At 42.7% G+C, this 18,421-nt stretch overlaps 1 protein-coding gene across 1 annotated transcript; it reads right to left on the bottom strand.

Annotated features, from left to right (window-relative positions):
- Nucleotides 1-483: 483 nt before the first annotated feature.
- Nucleotides 484-1,856, bottom strand: LOC104034053 (D(1)-like dopamine receptor). Its single transcript, XM_009486900.2, is given in 2 exon segments — nucleotides 484-1,805; nucleotides 1,808-1,856. Coding segments are annotated over 2 exon segments (1,371 nt in total).
- Between the last annotated feature and the right edge of the window lie 16,565 nt (nucleotides 1,857-18,421).

The raw sequence follows: 18,421 nt of genomic DNA, 5'->3' as shown, positions 1-18,421 counted from the left end.
TAAACACAGAAGTAAAACCACACACAAACCTTTAAGACCAGGACTATGCACATGTATCATGTGCAACCATGAGGGGGGGGAATGGGTTTTAGCAATGAACCTAAATCTAAGATTAACTTACCTGTGTAAGATTACATTATAGAGTCTCAAACTATGAGTTGTTTTTATTTTGATGTAATTATGTCACTATTCTTAATAAATATCACAAGTTTGATTGAAGTGTGGGGGTGAACAAATACATGGGAACTGTTTACTGGCTGTGAAAGAGAGTAAGGGGTGAAGGTGGCTGTGGGAAGAGGTTAGTATGTGGCTGCTACATGCTTTTGGGGTGGACTTCATACACCCGTCACCCCTCTGGGGTAAGAGCAGCAGGTCCCCATCCCTCTGGGATGGGACTTGTTTGCTGGGGGACGGGTGTATCATGTGCAGGCAGAGTGAACTGTCCCCGTGGGATGGCTGTGCGTGTGAGAAACACACAATCACTTATCCCTCTGGAACAGGGTGATGGGGTCCCTCACATTGACCGAGCCCCGTACAGGGTGGAATAGTTTCCAGGGGTATCTCTGCCTCGCAATCAAATTGCAAAATGGCTGGCACCTGACGACTCTTGGGGCTGCTGCCAGGGGCAGCCTGTGTCTGAGAAGTCACAGGCCTCTTCTCCATAGACATCTCCTCACTGCTGTCCTCTCCCTGAAAGCTTACGGCACGGGGTACGGGCTGCACCCAGGCAGTGATGGCAGGGGCGGGTACTGACGATGAGGCAGCTCCTTCCTTCTGGCAGGTGGTGTCATGGTGATAGGAAGCCAGCTCATTGCTGAAGTTGACTCTCTCCACAGTGGATCTGGGTGTGCCACAGCAGAAGCACCGGCAGCCCAGCAGGTTGCTGAAAGCCCGCCTGAAGTCTGCGTTGAAAGCATAGATCACTGGATTCACTGAGGAGTTGGCCCAGCCAAACCACACAAAGATGTTGAAGGTGGTTTGGCCAACGCAGGGTGACTGCCCTTTGTGGTCACTCTCCAGCATGGGCTGGCAGAAAGGCAGCAGGCGGTTGAGCAGGAAGAAGGGCAATCAGCAGCAAACGAAGACTCCCATTATGATAGAGAGGGTCTGCAGCACCTTGGTCTCCTTGCGCAGGCAACTCCGCAAAGAGGAGGTGGGCTCCTTGCCGTGAGCTGGCCACTGCCCCCCTGCTCGCTCGAGGGTGGAGATGCGGCGGATCTGGGCCTGGGCAATTCGGTAGATCCTGGTATAGGTGATGATCATGATGGCCACGGGGATGTAGAAGCTGATAAGGGAGGAGGTGATGGCATAAGTGCGGTTCAGGCTGATATCACAGCGGGGCATCCCAGGCAGCCAGGAGCCTGGGTATCTCATGTCCTTGGCTTTATGCCAGCGTAGCTGCACTGGGACGAAGGAGATGAGGATGGAGAGGGCCCAGGCCACAGCTATCATGGCGCAGGCAAGGCGCTGCATCATCCTGCGCTTATAGCGAAAGGGGCTGGCGATGGCCCAGTACCGGTCCAGGCTGATGATGCAGAGGTGGAGGATGGAGGCGGTGGAGCACATGATGTCGAAGGCCACCCAGGTGTCACAAAAGCGGCTGCCGAAGAGCCAGGAGCCGCCGACCACCTCGGTGACTGCCTTCCAGGGCATCACCAGGAGGGCCACGCAGAGGTCCGAGACGGCCAGCGACAGCACGAACCAGTTGGTGACCTTGGCACGCAGGTGGCGGAAGCGCAGGACGGCCGGGCAGACCAGCGCGTTGCCCACCAGCGTGCCCAGCACCAGGGCGCCCAGCAGGCACCGGTCAGGGCCCACAGCGCCCACGCGCCGCCCCCCGCCGCCGCCTCCGCCATCGGGGCCACTCCCCCGAGGGGCGGCGGGACCCCTGCCAGCCGGCGCCATCCGGGGCGGGGAGGGCGGCCGCCCGCGGGGGCATCTCTGTCCGCCGCCACCACCTGCCTCAGTTTCCCCTGCGGCCTCAGGGCAGGCCGGGCCGAGCCGCCTCAGGGCTACTCACCACGCCGGTGGCTTGGGGCCGCCACCTTCCGCCCTGCCAAGGCAGGCACCGTCCCGCTCGCCGCAAGTGCGGCCCGGGTGGTGGCAGCCCCTCATAGAATCATGGAATGGTTTAGGTTGGAAAAGACCTTTAAGATCATCCAGTCCAACCATTAACCTACACTACCAAGTCTTCTCTAAGTCAATCAAGGGTAGACTAGACTAAACCATGTCCTGAAGTGCCACATCTACCCGTTTTTTGAACACTTCCAGGGATGGCGACTCCACCACCTCTATGGGCAGACTGTTCCAATTCTTGACCACCCTTTCCGTAAAGAAATTTTTCCTAATTTCCAACCTAAACCTCCCCTGGCGCAGCTTGAGCCCATTCCCTCTCGTCCTATTGCTAACTACTTGGGAGAAGAGCCCAGCACCCACCTCACTACAGCCTCCTTTCAGGTAGTTGTAGAGAGCGATAAGGTCTCCCCTCAGCCTCCTCTTCTCCAGGCTAAACAACCCCAGTTCCCTCAGCCGCTCCTCATAAGGCCTGTGCTCCAGACCCTTCACCAGCTTTGTTGCCCTTCTCCGGACACGCTCCAGCACCTCAATGTCCTTCTTGTAGTGGGGGGCCCAAAACTGGACACAGTATTCCAGGTGTGGCCTCACCAGTGCCGAGTACAGGGGGACAATCACCTCCCTGCTCCTGCTGGCCACAGCATTCCTGATACAAGCCAGGATGCTGTTGGCCTTCTTGGCCACCTGGGCACACTGCTGGCTCATGTTCAGCCGGCTGTCGACCAACACCCCCAGGTCCTTTTCGGCCAGGCAGCTTTCCGCCCTCGGCGGTGGGGCTGCGTCAAGCCAGGGCACAGCTGCGGCTTCCGCCCGCAGTGCTGGGAGGGACGAGCAGCAACTTTCCAAAAACCAAAGGTTTTTTTTCTGATGTATTTTGACAGTCTTCCATTTGCTGTTGTAATAATGCACATGTTGTCATATAAATATCTTGCATATATTTACAGCCTACTTTCAATAAAGTATCCTAATGCAAATAGGGTATAATCCTTTATTTTGGAAGAGTTTATGCGGTGATCCTGTCATGAGAAAAAAGAGATTGGGATGTGAATAGAAAATACCAAGTCATGTAATTAATTAAGACGGCAAAAGGGTTTTTATTTTTACATGAGGTACTTTATACTTCCTTTTTGCCTCCTAATTAAAACTACTTCATCCTCTAATGCCAATGCAAATAATTTTCAAGCCAGTAAGTATCTGATTTCCATTGTACTGTTTTGATATTCTTGGTAATTAGAACAGAGAGTGGAAATGTTTTAAACAATTTTGAACAGCAAAGCCAGCAGCTTAGCCTGTAAAAATCAGCATATTGAAGATAAACTAGCTGGACTGTACCAGTTCATAACAGACTGTTAACATTTGGTCATGCTTTTTAAGATCCTAGTTGCTTTGTGCCTTGGCGACCACGGTCTTCACAATGCAGCCCACTGTGTTACTCCTGCTGTGACACTGAAAATTGGAATATGTTTCTTGTTAATGTGTTTGTCTATAAGACTAACTCGTAATTCAAACAGTTTCTCTAGAATCTTCTCTGATAAAATATATACTTTGTTAAAACAGTAGTAGCTGTCAAAATAACACTGGCTGTAAGATAAGTGCCAGCTCCACACCTTGTCTTATTTGGAACCATCTGTAGTTCCACCTACACAGATTTTGCCAACATCTGCAAACCACAGTAGGTCTCTGATTTTCATTCCAATACTAAGGACTAAATCTTAGTTTGTAAGAATAATCTACACACTTGCTAATTTGACTCAGTACATTTACTCTTATTTAACAATCAATAAAATGACCCTGAGGAACAGAATATATTTGTGAAGAATTGTAAATGGGACAGTAGATGGAATTAAGGCAATATAGCCCTGAAAGGAAAGAGCAATGCTTTTGCATGTTCAGCAGATAGTAGCGCTACAGGGCTCTGTCGCAGAAGGTAGCTAGCATTATCCTTATAAAAACAACTGTTTTCAGTGTCTCTGTGTATCTCCAGTTCCCAGGATCTCCTTATGCTCTATAAATATCTCTAGCTCCTTTTTAGCATGCATTATGAAGGGAAGTGTATGCGATCATGCTGGTTTGTGTGCATATGTTTTTACGTGAGTGCCCTACCTCAAAATTTTGAGGCTGTTGGCTGAAGTCAAATCTGACTGAGAGGTAGAGGTCTCAAAAAATTAATTTCCTACAAAGTAGGCATCTGGGTAGAAGTCAGAATGCCTACCGATATCCTCACCAATTGGAAGGTTGCAGTGCAGACTCAACCCTTATTAAACATGAGAGAATCCACACAGAGGGAGGCATTACGGATGCTCTTATCCCAAAGAAAACATCAACAGACACATTCATCTTCTTAGATACCAGAGGATCCAAGTGCAAGATGCAAATGCCTAAGAAACTATACAGTGAGTTAGTGGCAAGGACAGGAATAGAACATTGCCCTGCTCTTATTCCTATATTGGGCATGGTGGAGTGAAGTGTAAGCTTATCGGAGAGGGAGGAAAGACAGACACGTGGGAAAACACAATGCTGTGTGAAAATCAGCGTGTGCAGTGAGTTGAAAATGCTGTAAACTTTGATTTTAAGGCCTGTAGCTATTTCTTGAATTAATCTTACTCGGGATAGAATAGGAAGGGTCTGAGCAAAATAATGTAAAAAAATACCGATGGACTGGATAAAACAGTCTCTTGTGACTCAAAAAAATTTGCAAGCTCATTCCATCTGTGAAAAAATAAACTCACCCAGAGGACATACATAAAACATATTGCAATGTATATAATGTCTCTATATTGTACAGTTTTTAAATGCAGTCACTGTATTCAAAATCTCTCTCCCTCCATGAAGAGAAAGAAGGAAGCCTGGACAGACAGACCTATATAAGAAACCAGAATGAGTTTCCTTCTCCCTCGCCTTTCCTTCTCCTTCTCTTACTTCTTCCTTGTAAAACTGTCTCATCCTAGACTCAGTGCTAACGTATTTATAGCACATATTATGATTAAGAGGAGAGCTGATTCAGAACTTTAAGCCTCTAATGGTTTACTATGATTGCATTTGGAGCTCATGCCTCTGTCTAGGTCCCTGATGTGCTAGCTGGCTGGGCAACTGAAGCAGGTTAAAACTCAACGCTCAACAAGACATGATATTCAGCCCAAGTCTCAAGGTGCCTCCTGGAAGGGCACGGCAGTTCTCATGCCCTGTCCTCTCATGCTGCAGTCTGCTGGGGAGAACGAGCCTCCAGCAGGTTAATGACAGGGTCCACACTCTGCTTGCAAGCTGCGTGCACACTAATGCCAAGTTGCACCGACGTTACGTGGTCTCATAAAGACAGTGGCTGTAGATTTCAGCCACATTTATCCACTGCCAGTCATTACTGCTTTGTCAAACAAATTTAATACCAACAGTGGTCAATTGAATAGTTCACTTACTGTTGAGATCTTGTCCAAATGGGGGAGCATTATTATAACCAACTTCATGAAGTAGTGTCATTTAACAGAATGTGATCACACTGTGTAAAGATGCATTGAGGTATGGTAAAATGATGCTCTGAATAAGTTGTCTTCCTTGCAGTCTGAAAAAACATTGACAGTATGTGAATCAGACTAAACTGGGGTTTGTGATTACCTTTACAGCTACTTTTAGGGACTGATTTTAAATGTCTTGGAAGAAAATGTCATTGAAAGCAATAATGTTATGTCTGAAACCGGTATGATTATCTGTCTATCCATCTCTGTATAGCTAAAGATTCTATCCAATTTTGTACGTGTGTGTGTGTGTACACTTATGATCTTGGCTTTATATATTATATTCATGCTTTCAATGCCAAGTGAGTTTTGTGAACTTGATCATATACTGAGACTGCTAATCTATTTGTATAGTGAATCCAGCATTTACTGCTGAAAATAAATGACCTTTTTATTACAGAGATATGGATTAGCTGTAGGATAGAACTGGAAGTCACTGAATAATTCATTGTTTCAGAAACTGTCTAGACAAGTTGAAGAAAGAATAACTAAATCAACAGCTAAGTATCAAAAGCATGTTTAGTCTGTTCAGGCTTAACAAATAATTTGAATGTGTGATGTCCAGTACAGAACCCACTGTAGCTCTTCACATCATTTGACGTTAATATGGTTCTTGAAGTGGTTTCACTATGAGTTGTTTAGTAAAATCAGCTCTTGAGTTTGCCATATCTTTAAAGTTAAGTAAGGATACAAAAGTGATGTAATAGCTAACTAAATTACTTTTCTGGGGAAAGTGCCTGGGTTCTCTCCCCGATATAAAGGCTAGAGATGTCAAATTCACTTTTTTGGAAAGGCCCTCCAAGCATCGCTATATGATAACTTATGAATACCAGTCTGTGGGGATGCTGTGATGCTTTTATATGATCTAATTTGGAAGACAGTCCCTATTCACAATTGGGATTTCCTGTGTCAGGGTGCTAGGAGAACTATAATTACAGGTAAATGGCTTTTCCACACCACTTGCTGGTATCAACGCAATGGGTACTCAGCAGTGAAGATGCTACCTCTTGTGTGTTTGGAGCACTAAGCGGCTAAACAGATTTCCTTGAGAGATAAAGGGAAGTTTCTTAATGTTTTTAGCAAACTTGCATGAAGGATAATACTTCAGGAATTTTAAATGTCAAAGAATAATTGCCATCAATTCTCCTTTGTTGCTATCTTGTCTAAATCAAGACAGTCTTTTATACCAGCTCAGCAAGATACGATGTCTCTTTGCAGAAATTTTGGCCATCAGATCCTTTCCTACCACAGTCATTAAGGTCTTTTATTGTAGTGTGGTTGACAAATTGACTGGATGCAGGGTCTCTGCATTATCTGTGTATCTGTTTTATGTAATAAAAACGGAGTAGTTCTATGTTCTTCTACTGACTGGATTGTTCAGGCTTTGCCTAAATTGAGCTGTAGGTGTGTATTTCAGCATGCTCCAACACCCTCATACAGACCAGGAACTTCATTAGAGCATGTCCTGGCTCCCTTCCTGCTGTTGTACCTGAGTTTCCTTCCCGTGGATGCCAGCGTGCCCAGGGAGCAACTGGGTTAGCACACACTGAATTCTCTCGCTGCGGCTGGGTCAGGACATATCTAGGAAGCATACACAAGAATATCTGGACCTAAAAGTTCGAATATTTTTTAGAGTTTTAGAGTGTAAAGATTGTGGACGTTAGTTAGGGGCCTGATAGTGGCTTCTAGCAGATATCAAGGCGTTGGTTGAGAGTCTACTGAGCTATCCTTTTCAATCCAATGTCTTGAGCAAACCCCTCTCGTTGGGAATGCCTGGAGACGGCACTGTAGAGTTATAATTTAAATACAGGTGCACTATTTTGACCCTCCAGGTCTCACACAAAAGCTGCATATATTTGCTAACAGCCTAACCACTTAATCTGTAAGTGCTTTCAGAGTTCTTGGGTATGCCACCTGGACGCAATGACTCTTATGCTTTTAAAATTACAGGATTGCTTGGATTTATCTTACAGCTACTCTTCAGTCTGAGAGAATGCTTTATTTTCACTACTAGGAAAGATTAGGTCAAGGGTAGCTGTCTTCCCATCATGTTCTCCAGTTTAGAACTGAAGCAGAGAAGACAACATTGTCCTTCTGAGGACTGCCTAAACCTTCTTTGATTATTCCCTTTAACCTCTGGTGATACAGGAAATGCAGACCCGTTCAGGGCCATACCAACCCTTCTAATTCCTTTCTTATCCTCTGTCTGCTGTAGTTTACTATTCCTGAGGCTGTTTTCAGTAGTTAGTTTTGGAGCTGGACCCCAGAATTCAAAAGGTCTGCACTTTGGCTTAGCTATTGCTGGGCATTCGTCATTTAGCCACATTGGGGGATTGGCAAATTGCTTTTCTGGTATTCAGAGGTACACATCTGTTTGAATGTCTCTGTGGTTTCTTTAAGCAACAGCTAGTGCTAATATAAGGATTCTGCCTCCTTCACTATTCCCTTATTTGAGCACTTTTATTAGTTTTGTCATTTTATGGAAGTCTACCATTCAAAATATAATTAATGTGATTAGTATATGACTACTCTAAATAATAGATACTGTCAATAACAAAAGAGTACAGGGTATATTTAAGTGATAAACTGGGTTGTTTTTTTTTTTAAATAATAGGTAGATTTAAAAATTCTTTTAAAAATTATAAAAATAAATACGTGAAAACTGAAGCAGTGTAGGAGATCCAATCAACTGTCATTTAAATTGCAACTTTAAAGTGAACAGCATGAAAGAGATCAACTAATTCGAAACGCTTTGGTTTGCAAAGCAACATTTCATACCTGTGCATTTAACCTGAGCTATCTTACTTAAAATTTCTATTTAATCTTCTGTGTTAGTGATAAATACCCATAAAGAAATCTAACATTTCCAGACTTTTCCCTTCAAAGTCAAACAAATGAGTTCAGTATTGTGCCGAGAAACAAGTGAATACTTACTACTAAATAGAAAAATCATGCTCATATTTCACCACAGGTAATGCTAAAAGGAGTCTCTGTCCTTTATTTTAGTCTGCTGGCTAAGGCTTAGTTTAAAGGCAAAATCTGTTTTTTGAGCATCCTGCGTTGCATGTTTTCAGTAAGTCACCTTTGGTGATGGCACTTTTCTGATCAGCTTCAGTAATTCAGCCCGTTCTCCAGGGAAGTTCTGTGTTGATATCACACTGATAAGCTCATCATATTGTTTGCGTGTATCAAAATATTACTCCTTCCATTATTCTTCAGAACTAGCCTGAGCGAGTCTCTTGTTTTTCCCCGTTTGGTGTTCCCAGTGGCTTAGCTTTTATCAGCTCCCTTGGCTCGTCCCTCCCCAGCGCAGTTCTAGCTAGCGGCTTCCACCAAAGAATTAATTCATCACCCCTGGCCTGCTGCCTTGGACCTTCCTTGGGAGGGTGCCAGCGACTGGACACTAGTATTTTCATTCAGCACCTTCAAAGGCAAATACCTTTGAGCGGGCACCCTTCCCAACTCGGACAGGGATGAAATGGCCAGTGTGACATTTAGGTACAGTCCAAAATCCAGAAGGTAAAACCAGACGCTTTAATGCCCAGGCAGCCCTGGGACAGTGCGCTTGCCTATTCTGATCCTGAGCAGCGCTCACTGAGAGCCATGAAGCACCCCCGTAAGGCAAAGCAGCGTACAAGCTGTCTGGAGTAATGTTGGGGTTGAGCTGGCTCTTGACACAGCCCATAATTTAAGAGGCAGAAAGATGCTTTTAATGCAATCCTAAGTGAGCTGTATTTTTGAGTTGCACAACACAAAGCCAGCACTTTCTCTATTGAACAAAGCAACATGTCCATGTATTTTATGACAGTGGCTGCCTTTCCCAGAGAAGCAGGGCACAGTAAAGAGCTTTTTGATTTTTCTTTTTAAACAGAAATGCAAAATACATTACATTGCTATAGTAATCAGTACCTACGTTATTTTAACCAGTGTTTAATCTAGATTAAAGTAATCAAGATAATAATAATGTGAAAACCAGTCTATAATAAAGTGTTGACTATTTCAAAATGCTACCTCTGTATACTTTAGGATACAAATGCTTCATCGACTTTCATTGCATTTATAAAACAAGCTTTAAAATTAAGGTTTAAAAATGCAATCCATCATATCTTTCCAATAGAGGGCACACACAGCACTTTGCAGAATGAAAAATTTCTGAAATTTGCTCTTACTAACTGATGTGGCAGAACTATTGCCAAATCATATTCAGATTCCTGTAGAAATTAGTAATTTGTGCTCCACTTCCAACAAAAAGTTACCTGCTAAGTTTGGAATGTATCTCTTTGGTTTGCTTCAGAATATGCAAATTTTAATTATTCAGAAAATCAACGTGAGTTTTCCTTACTTTTTTGCCCATGTCTTTACAATGTGTAAATAGTTTTTTGAGATGTGTGGTATTTTCAAACACTGCTAATGGATTTTCTGTCTATAAGGGGCAGTGCTCAGCACTCAGCATTAAGAAGCGCAATTTAGCCTCTGCTAAAAATGATTTGACTTTAAAGAATTTCAGACAGCCACAGCATTGCTTTTTGTTTTGTTTTGTGTTCACTTATTTTAGAGATATAGTAAAACAGAGACTGTCAGCAAGCTGGAAAGCTTTCTAGCACCCAGCAGATGTGATACATGGTAGCCACTAAATTTTAGTGGTTTACAAGGACCATTTCAATCTCTTGTCTTGTTAGAAGTCTGCATACAGCCACTATTGGAACTGGTTGGACTACATGGTCAGACAACACAGAGATGATGCACAATTGTTTCTGTCCTGAGGAGATGACCACACCACTGCCACCAGTAAGGCTTTGTCCTTGGATAACCTCCGTTTGAGGAATAACAACAATTAGGTACATAGAATGTAAGCAAGACAGAAGTGATGCCAGGAGGCTGATAAAAGCCTTTTGAAGGCTTCACAACCCTATATTCACTCTTCTTTCTTTGAGGATCCCACATCCCTACAATCTATCCAACCTGTATTTTAGAACAATCTTTGGATTCCTCTCAAACACTCATTAGACAGCACAAACTTTCTATTATCTAAGCTAGGCTATTAGCCCATACTGGAAAGCAATGGCAAGCCTAATTTATCCACTTACTGCAAGCTCATGGCTGGACTACAGCATTTAAAGTAACTGGGCACTGATGTTCAAGGACATTTACAGACATGTGGGCACAACAGATAAGGTCTCCACAGCCTACACCGGCTACTTTAGAAATTGAATCAGATTCAAGTTCTTGTTCCTTATCTTCAAGGCTTTCCTAGACTTCATGCTGGCAAAGGCCACATAAAATTTTCACAGTAAAGATCATGGTTAATAACTACTTAGGAACTGTCCCTGGTCAGAAAAAAAAAATCCATCCTGCAGGACCCACTTTGCCCCAGAAGTTCCAGCACCTCACACACCTTGCCACCTAGTGCTCCATGTTTCTTCTCTAGCAAAAGCTGAGCAAATTTGTGTTTGAATACAAAATAAATAAACAAAAATCCTTGTCTGTAGTATGTGCTTCTTTCCCTGTGGTAGGACATGACAAACATTAGTTGCACTTGCTGCATCTTGATTGCATGACAGGTACTTCCCATGAGACACTCCAACTGTTCAAACTGGGGACAGGTCCCTTTCAGTCTCTCCTTGGCTTTCCTTCTCTGGAAACCATTGCATGGAGAAGTGGAGGCATGGTGTATGATTAGCTCTTAACATCAAGTCAGGATAAAATGAGTTATACCCCTGGAACTGAGAAATGAGAAGTGTCCCACTGTCCCACAATTCAGTCATAGCCATTACTTAATGCAGTGCTGGATTGGGACACTGGAGTGATGAACATAGCATAAAAAACTGCGTAGAATAACTCAGCAACACAAGCTTTCAGTGCTGTCTGGAAAATAGCTCAGGGTTTGTGTAGGATGCAACACTCCATAACTAGAAGGTGGTATTTCTGCATAGTAAATATACGCCTCATTTTTTTTCCTCATTTTCCTCATTCCTCATTCCTATCCATCCATGATGCCAAATGTTGCATGTTGGTTTGAATAAACAGACAAACATTTCTTAGTAAATATACTTAACAAATGGCCTTAATAAATAATACCTTAAGAAGTTTCTCCCCTCCTGCACTGCCTGTGATTAGCCCTAGTCATACTGGCTGTGCCTGGCTGCAGCATTTCCTAAGGGACTGTCTCCCGGTTTAGCACTGCTTAAACACAGAGCAGTAAATTGAACCTTACCCTTTCCAACCACTCCCTGTTATTCTGTTTGCCCAAGATAAGGGAGAACTGTTCTTTTAAGGATAAACCCGTTTGCTACTATTTAGGACCTGGTTCAGCATTCACAAGCAGCAGTTTGTAAACTCAGGTAGGCAACTCCTGCTTCCACCTATTTATTCATGTGTCTGCATCACCCAGCTTCATGTGCTATGAAACCAACAGAACTGCTAGGGCTGTAAACTAACATGGCAAAAAAATTAAGTTGTTTTTCAGCCATATCGCTTTCTCAGTCTGTTTCATTGTGTTGCCACACAAACAGCTGAGATGGCATAACAGCAGGCAGGAGTAGGAATGCATGACCAGGAGCTGGGGCAGAGGAAGGTCTGTTCACACCAACATTGTCACTGAAAAATTGTTCACTCTTCCTGCCATTTGCTTTTATACACCCTGTGACAATCTCTTCAACTTTGTGAAAGGTTTAAAGCTTCTATGCTGGTCATATCTCAAGAAAATAATTTGTAATAAAATTCAATTAAAAGATTTCACCTGCAAGTAGACCTAAGCCAAATTCAGTTCTCACTGAATTCAGGAGAAAAGACTCTTTCAAGTTTCATCTGTTTTTCATAGTGGACTTCTCTTGCCACTAGATTCAGTGGACAGAATTCCAGAGTGCCCTGGGCCTGATGCTCAGTCTCGGTAACATTTTACAGTCATGCTGTATATATACATATATAGCACCTGTAGGTTCAGGGCAGTGTAAAATCAGATCAACTAGATTATTCCTAAATATTCAATATGAACTTAGCTTATGAAGCAATGAGAATGTGTTTGGAGAACGCAGAGTCCTGTTCTCACAGCCCCCAATGGGCATTACAACACTTTTTTTTTTCTTTTAATTTAAGAATACAAATCCAATATGACTTGGCAGAAAATTAAAAGGAAAAATCCCAAGAACCCTTTTTTTTCTTTTTCCTGCTTATATTTTATCAGCCATAGAAGTGATTTTATTTGTATTAGTGACACAGTGAGCAAACAGAGCAAAAGACTGAGACAGGAATTTGTGATAAGGTTGTAATCACCATGGGGGAGGACTAACAAGTCTTTATCAACTACAGATTAACTTTAGAAAAGTAAACAAAAAACTTATAAAACACTCTTATTGCATGTGACAGTAAATGTTGCTAGGAAAAGAGCAAAGTAGAGTCCATGCAGTTGAATGAGCTCCCACAAAAATATTTACTGCTGTAGGCTAAGGACCGTGCTGATATCCTGCCTGAAAACAGGAAAGGGTTGAGGCTGAATATAAGTGATTCAAAATGGGTCTAATTAGTGGGTGAAATAAGTAAAGGAAGAACTTTGTTGGTCTTAAAAAAAACCCCAAAAGCCACCTAACCGGTGGAGAAAAACTGGCCAAAATATTCTCAGGAGAAAAGGGCTCAGATCTCTGCTTCATTACAGTGACTTCCCTTTCATTTCATCCCAAAAATATGCCTCCACTGACAACACAGGGTTACTGCCCGAGGGAGTGAGGATCCCAGGCTGAGGAATGTGAGATCTTGTGTTGCCTGTTTACCCTGCTCTCTTCCTTTTCTTCTGCTTCATCTGTGTCCGCTGTCTGCCGGCTTGCACCTATTCCTTCTGTGGATCTCAAAGGGTGGATCTGAACAAAAAGAAAGAGAAAACTCACAGTCACTGTGAAAACAACGTGAGGTTTCTGGCCTGCAGATGGACAGAGCCTGTGGATTAGGTAAGTGTCTAAGTGATTAGCTGGATAGAAAGAGGAAAATAAAAGCCTTTTGAATCCTAGCAGAAGCAGATTTTTTTTTTTTTTCCATTTCTCTCTTCTATTCTGTTAAGAATCAGTGTAATTACATTTCTGTTTTGGATGTGGCAATAAATACTTCCGTTTGTTTTTATCTTAACCTGGTTTCAGGATGGGTGATTTCTAGGTAACTCTCTGTCCCTACAGGTTTGTTGGCATTTAAACCAGGAATACTGGGATATGCTAGCAGTGTCTAGCTTTTCAGTATCTTGACAGTGATAGCCACAGGGTATCAGAAAAAGTCTGTACATAGGCATGTCATTACATAGGCCAGTCTGGAAGTGGGCAACATGGAGGTTACATGGAAGGAGAGTCTTGCAGTGACTGTTAATAACCTGGAAAGCGTTCTAGCCCCTAGCAGAGCAATGGCAAATACAGCTTACCCCACTGCGGCACTCAGGGAGGTTTTGGCACTGTCTGAACCACAGCAAGCATAAGCATACAGAAGCAAAGCACCACAGGCTGAATTATCTTACTACAGGTATACAGCATGTTTGATCCACAACCAGTGTAGTTTAATTCTAGGGCTGCAGCAGAGCTGGGAGTGTGCTAAGGAGAAGCTTGCAGTGTGCAGGAGTCTGCCAACATCATGTCTCTGAACATCTTAATTAATTGTTACTTATACTCTGCGATGAGATCTTGTCCAGAAGGCATTGTATTAAAAGTGCAAACTGCTATTAGTGGGGTGCAAAGATGTTCTTGCCAAAGTAGCATTTCCAAAGAAATGAGAGCCTCTGGAGTGAACTGCCAAAGAGCACAACCATATTCCAAATGGAAGAACATCTGAGGTTTTGGGAGCCCTAGGGTACAGTTCTTCCTATATATTGACTTGAGGAAGCCATTCACATTTTAATTACAGAAGTAATGAAACAGCACAGGGAAACCACCAGCTACATATTGGTTACGTGTGTAACTACTAAATGTGTATTTCAGTTATCAGCATTGGTTTGCACAAGAGGTAAATGAATATCTGTGGCCTTGCTAGTTGTTCTTTTGAAAAGGAGAGGCTAGTGATGGGCATTGCCTTATCTTTTGTACAGTTTGTTGGGTTTTTTTTTTTTCTACAGAGTTGTGTTTTTTCTCAGCACTTGAGAACAAATTATAAATTGACAGTTTCCTCATTCATAATTTCCAGAACTGCAGAGAGTGTCTGATTCATGACCTGCAGATGGGAATTGGAGATGAGAACTTACATAAGAACATAAGAAAAGTCATTCCCATCAGACTAAGGGTCTGTTTAGCCCAGTATCCTGCCTCTAAACCAGAGGCTGGGGCTCTCTTATCACTGCTAGGAAAATGTTTGAGTCTCCCTGGGAGCCCAAGCAGCTGTACAAGCTCCGTCTCAGTGGCCTCAACTTTGAAACGATGGATGGGAGCCCCTGAAACCACTCTGAGCAGTTGCACACTGACTGACTGAACCTTGCTGGATCTCTCAGCCAAGCACTTTCCCCTTGAATCCCTGTAAATGGGATGCATCCATAGCATCTAGCCCCAAAACTTCCCCTCTCACTCTTTCCTAGGAGAATGCCCCTTGCTTGTGTTTTGCCTGTGCACTCCTTCTGTAGAGAGCACAGATGGGCTTGTGAGATTGTTTTCAAGTGAGCTAACTTGCCCTTTAGAGAAGTTATCTCTCCGTTGCCTATAGAGGGGACCTGTAAAAATGTTTAGAAATAGGGAGGATGAGCCTTGGACTCTCCATCTCTTGGCTGCTGTACGGGGGTTCCTAAAGTCCCTGCACAGCAGCCATACGTAAGTGTATCTCACCACTCTGTAGGAAATTTATGACACAGAAGCAGATCACTTGTCTCCTCAAATCATTTGCTATTCTTTCCCTTGAAGAAACATAAATAAAGGAGAGAGGAAGGCTGGCTGGAACTTAGGCCACTATATCTACCATGGTAGATAGCCCTGGCCAAAACAGTCCTGTAATGATTTTGGAGTCAATAGGAACATTCTCTTTGCTTCTCACCACCAGACCTGTTATATAAAGAAAAATGTTTTTAAGAATTTCAGGCTTAGCATTTTCAGTAGTCCTTCTGATGTTAAAATTTACTGCTTTATTAAGTTTTGTGTGCAGGTATTCAAAATACAAAGCTAAATCATCTTCTTGATGGCAAAGTGCTAGTGATGAGAAAAGACTTAGGTGTTTACTTTTCTTAGATCAGTTTTCTCAAGTCATATTCAATATCACAGCTGGGTGGCATTTGCATTGGGATATATTAATGCTAGGGCCAGTCAAAAAAATCTCAGATATCTGGCCCCGAAGAGGAAAGATGGTTCGTGGTTTATAGCAAAGGCATGCTCTTGAAGAGACTCTACCAGCATTTGATGAACAGTCTAGGTAAACATAGACTGTTACTGCAAACTAAGAATGTTTATGGTAATAACTAGTTTGCAGGCTTTGTGATCTAAATTCATTGTGCTAAAATGATGGTCAAGAGAATTGTAGTCACAGACTTCTTTTTTGTTTTTGTGGTAGAGATCAGTCCTGACATACCTTTGAACTTAACTACTAGCTACTTTTGCTCAAGGCATTAAACATCTGAGGTTTTTAAAATTTCGTACTAGACGTGAGTCCCCATGGAGATGTCAGTTCAGTGGGGAAATCAGATCACTACATTCTGTATTTCAGCAACAGGTTCTTGTTCCTGAACGAATGCCTTACAATTTTCTCAGCACTGCCACTAGCAGTGTGTGTGTCTAGTTCTGCAAGGACCACACACCAACGTATGCAGCATTCACATCCATGTGTTTTTATCACTGCTTACAGTAAACCTTGTCATAAATGTTTGCAAGATTAGATCCTTTGCCTCCTTGAAAGGCTTGTGTTCACAGCCTCCTTGAAAACAATTGCCTGGCTTATGTTATTGCAGGATATTCCTTATGCTTTAAACTTGGGAGTAAAAAATGGTCCATAACTGGATGGGGCAGCACAGATCAAAATGGAAACCAGAGCTGAAACTAATGACCTATAATTGTGCTAATTATATGAGAGAGGTGTGACATTTCCTAAGTGTTCAGACCTTTGAACGGGTGCAGTTATAGACAGGGGCTGTTCCTACTAGGAGAGAAGGCTGCCCCTCTCAGGCATACAAATCCGGGTCACTGTAGCACACTAGCCCCCTCTGGAACAAGGGGCAGGGTTGCAATTCGTGCCTACCTTAAGTAAGGAGTATTGAAAAGCCGTACATTGTTCCTCACACGGTATTTTAATTGTAAACTCTTTGGAGCGAAGTCTACATGCATTATTTATTTGTACACTGTCTCAGTGAGGACTTGTTTAGCTGAAAGTTGTACACGCTGTTTGTAGCATAAAATAATGAATCCAGTGAAGATTGCTTCCTTTCTCTTTCATTGACTAACAGTGAGAACAAACCAGCTAGATTCCCTCTCACTTAGCTCCTGTTTCATATGCATTCTCTTGCTACCACCCCAAAACTGGCATAGCACGCGGAGCTGACAGCCTTCTAAGGTAGAAAACATCCTGCTGTCTTCTTTCTGACATCCAAAATGCCTGGAGTATCTTCTCCACAGCTGAGATATTTTATAAATTGAGCCAGAGGCTTTGTTACTGCAGGAAAGATTTTAGCAAAAGAAAAAGAACTCAGCTTCACGTTTATGTAATGTGACTCACTCTTTCTTCACAGAATCTTACTTGGTGAAGTTGCCTCCTTCATAAGCGACACCTTAGAGAGCCGGGAGCACAAAGGATCTTATTACATGCAAATTGCCCTAATAAGTTTGAGGACAATACGAAATCACTGCCTAATAAGTTATTCACAATATTCAACTAAACAGCTATTTTCTTTTCACTAATAAATTATGCTATTTCTCATGTGAATATGTCTAAAACATTGGATACTAAGGATCTCATTACCAGGTCAGAACTATAGTATAAATAATGTAATTTTTAACAGTATCAGGCAACAGCACAGTTACTATATGGTGTAGCGTCAAGGTGAAGATAAGAGGTTCCCACTCGGGCCAGTCATTCCCAACCTCCAGCCACAGTTTAACTTCTTTCACTTGTGATGATTCAACTGTCTGCAGGGCCTTGCCCTAAAATTAATCAGCAAAATGGGATTTTGATTTTCTGAACCAGATTATTTCATAGATCTGCTGTAATAATTGTAACATGGGACTGCATTCTCGCAAGGCTCAAAACATGTTTCTTCACTCCTAGTCCTTTCAGCAACCCTGCTCTTAAAATTCCTGGATTTTATAACCACCTATCTGCTGTTTAGTCCCCACTTCTTCCCTGTGGATTGCTGACAACCCTCTACAGACTCCAGATTACCTGCTCATCCTTGCTCATCCAAATCAGAATGACCTTCATTGAGGTATTCCTCAGGATTGAGCATTTCTGGAAAATACAATACAGAGCTCCAAAATCTTCATTCAGCTCTAAACTCCATCCTACAGGAGTGATTTAAAATCAAAAATCTGTAAATCTGTTTTTTAGAAAAAGTATATATAAGATTAATCTGCCTGTCTAGCAAGTCCTAGAGGTGGAAATCAATGCAAATGCAGTGAACCAAGTGATTTCATTTCGTGCAAAACAACCTGCTATCCTTTGGAATCCCTGGCATAATTACCAATTATCCTAGCTGCACTGATGGAAGTAAGTTCACCATAAGCCAATCTTGTGTTGCAACTCAGTGCCAGTCTTCATTTTGCTTCACTTCCTTAACATCTGGTACTGTTTTGCAGGTTCTGCATTAATTAAATCATACAAGAGTGACACTGCCATAGAGCATCCTAGGTAACCAGTGAACACTTTATTGAAAATGAGCACAAACACTCTATGGATTTCTGAGTGTTTCC

Source organism: Pelecanus crispus, chromosome 10, assembly GCF_030463565.1.
Source record: "Pelecanus crispus isolate bPelCri1 chromosome 10, bPelCri1.pri, whole genome shotgun sequence".
Lineage (NCBI taxonomy): Eukaryota > Metazoa > Chordata > Aves > Pelecaniformes > Pelecanidae > Pelecanus > Pelecanus crispus.
The sequence above is the reverse complement of the archived record's forward strand: the minus strand, read 5'-3'. Positions and strand labels throughout refer to the sequence as shown.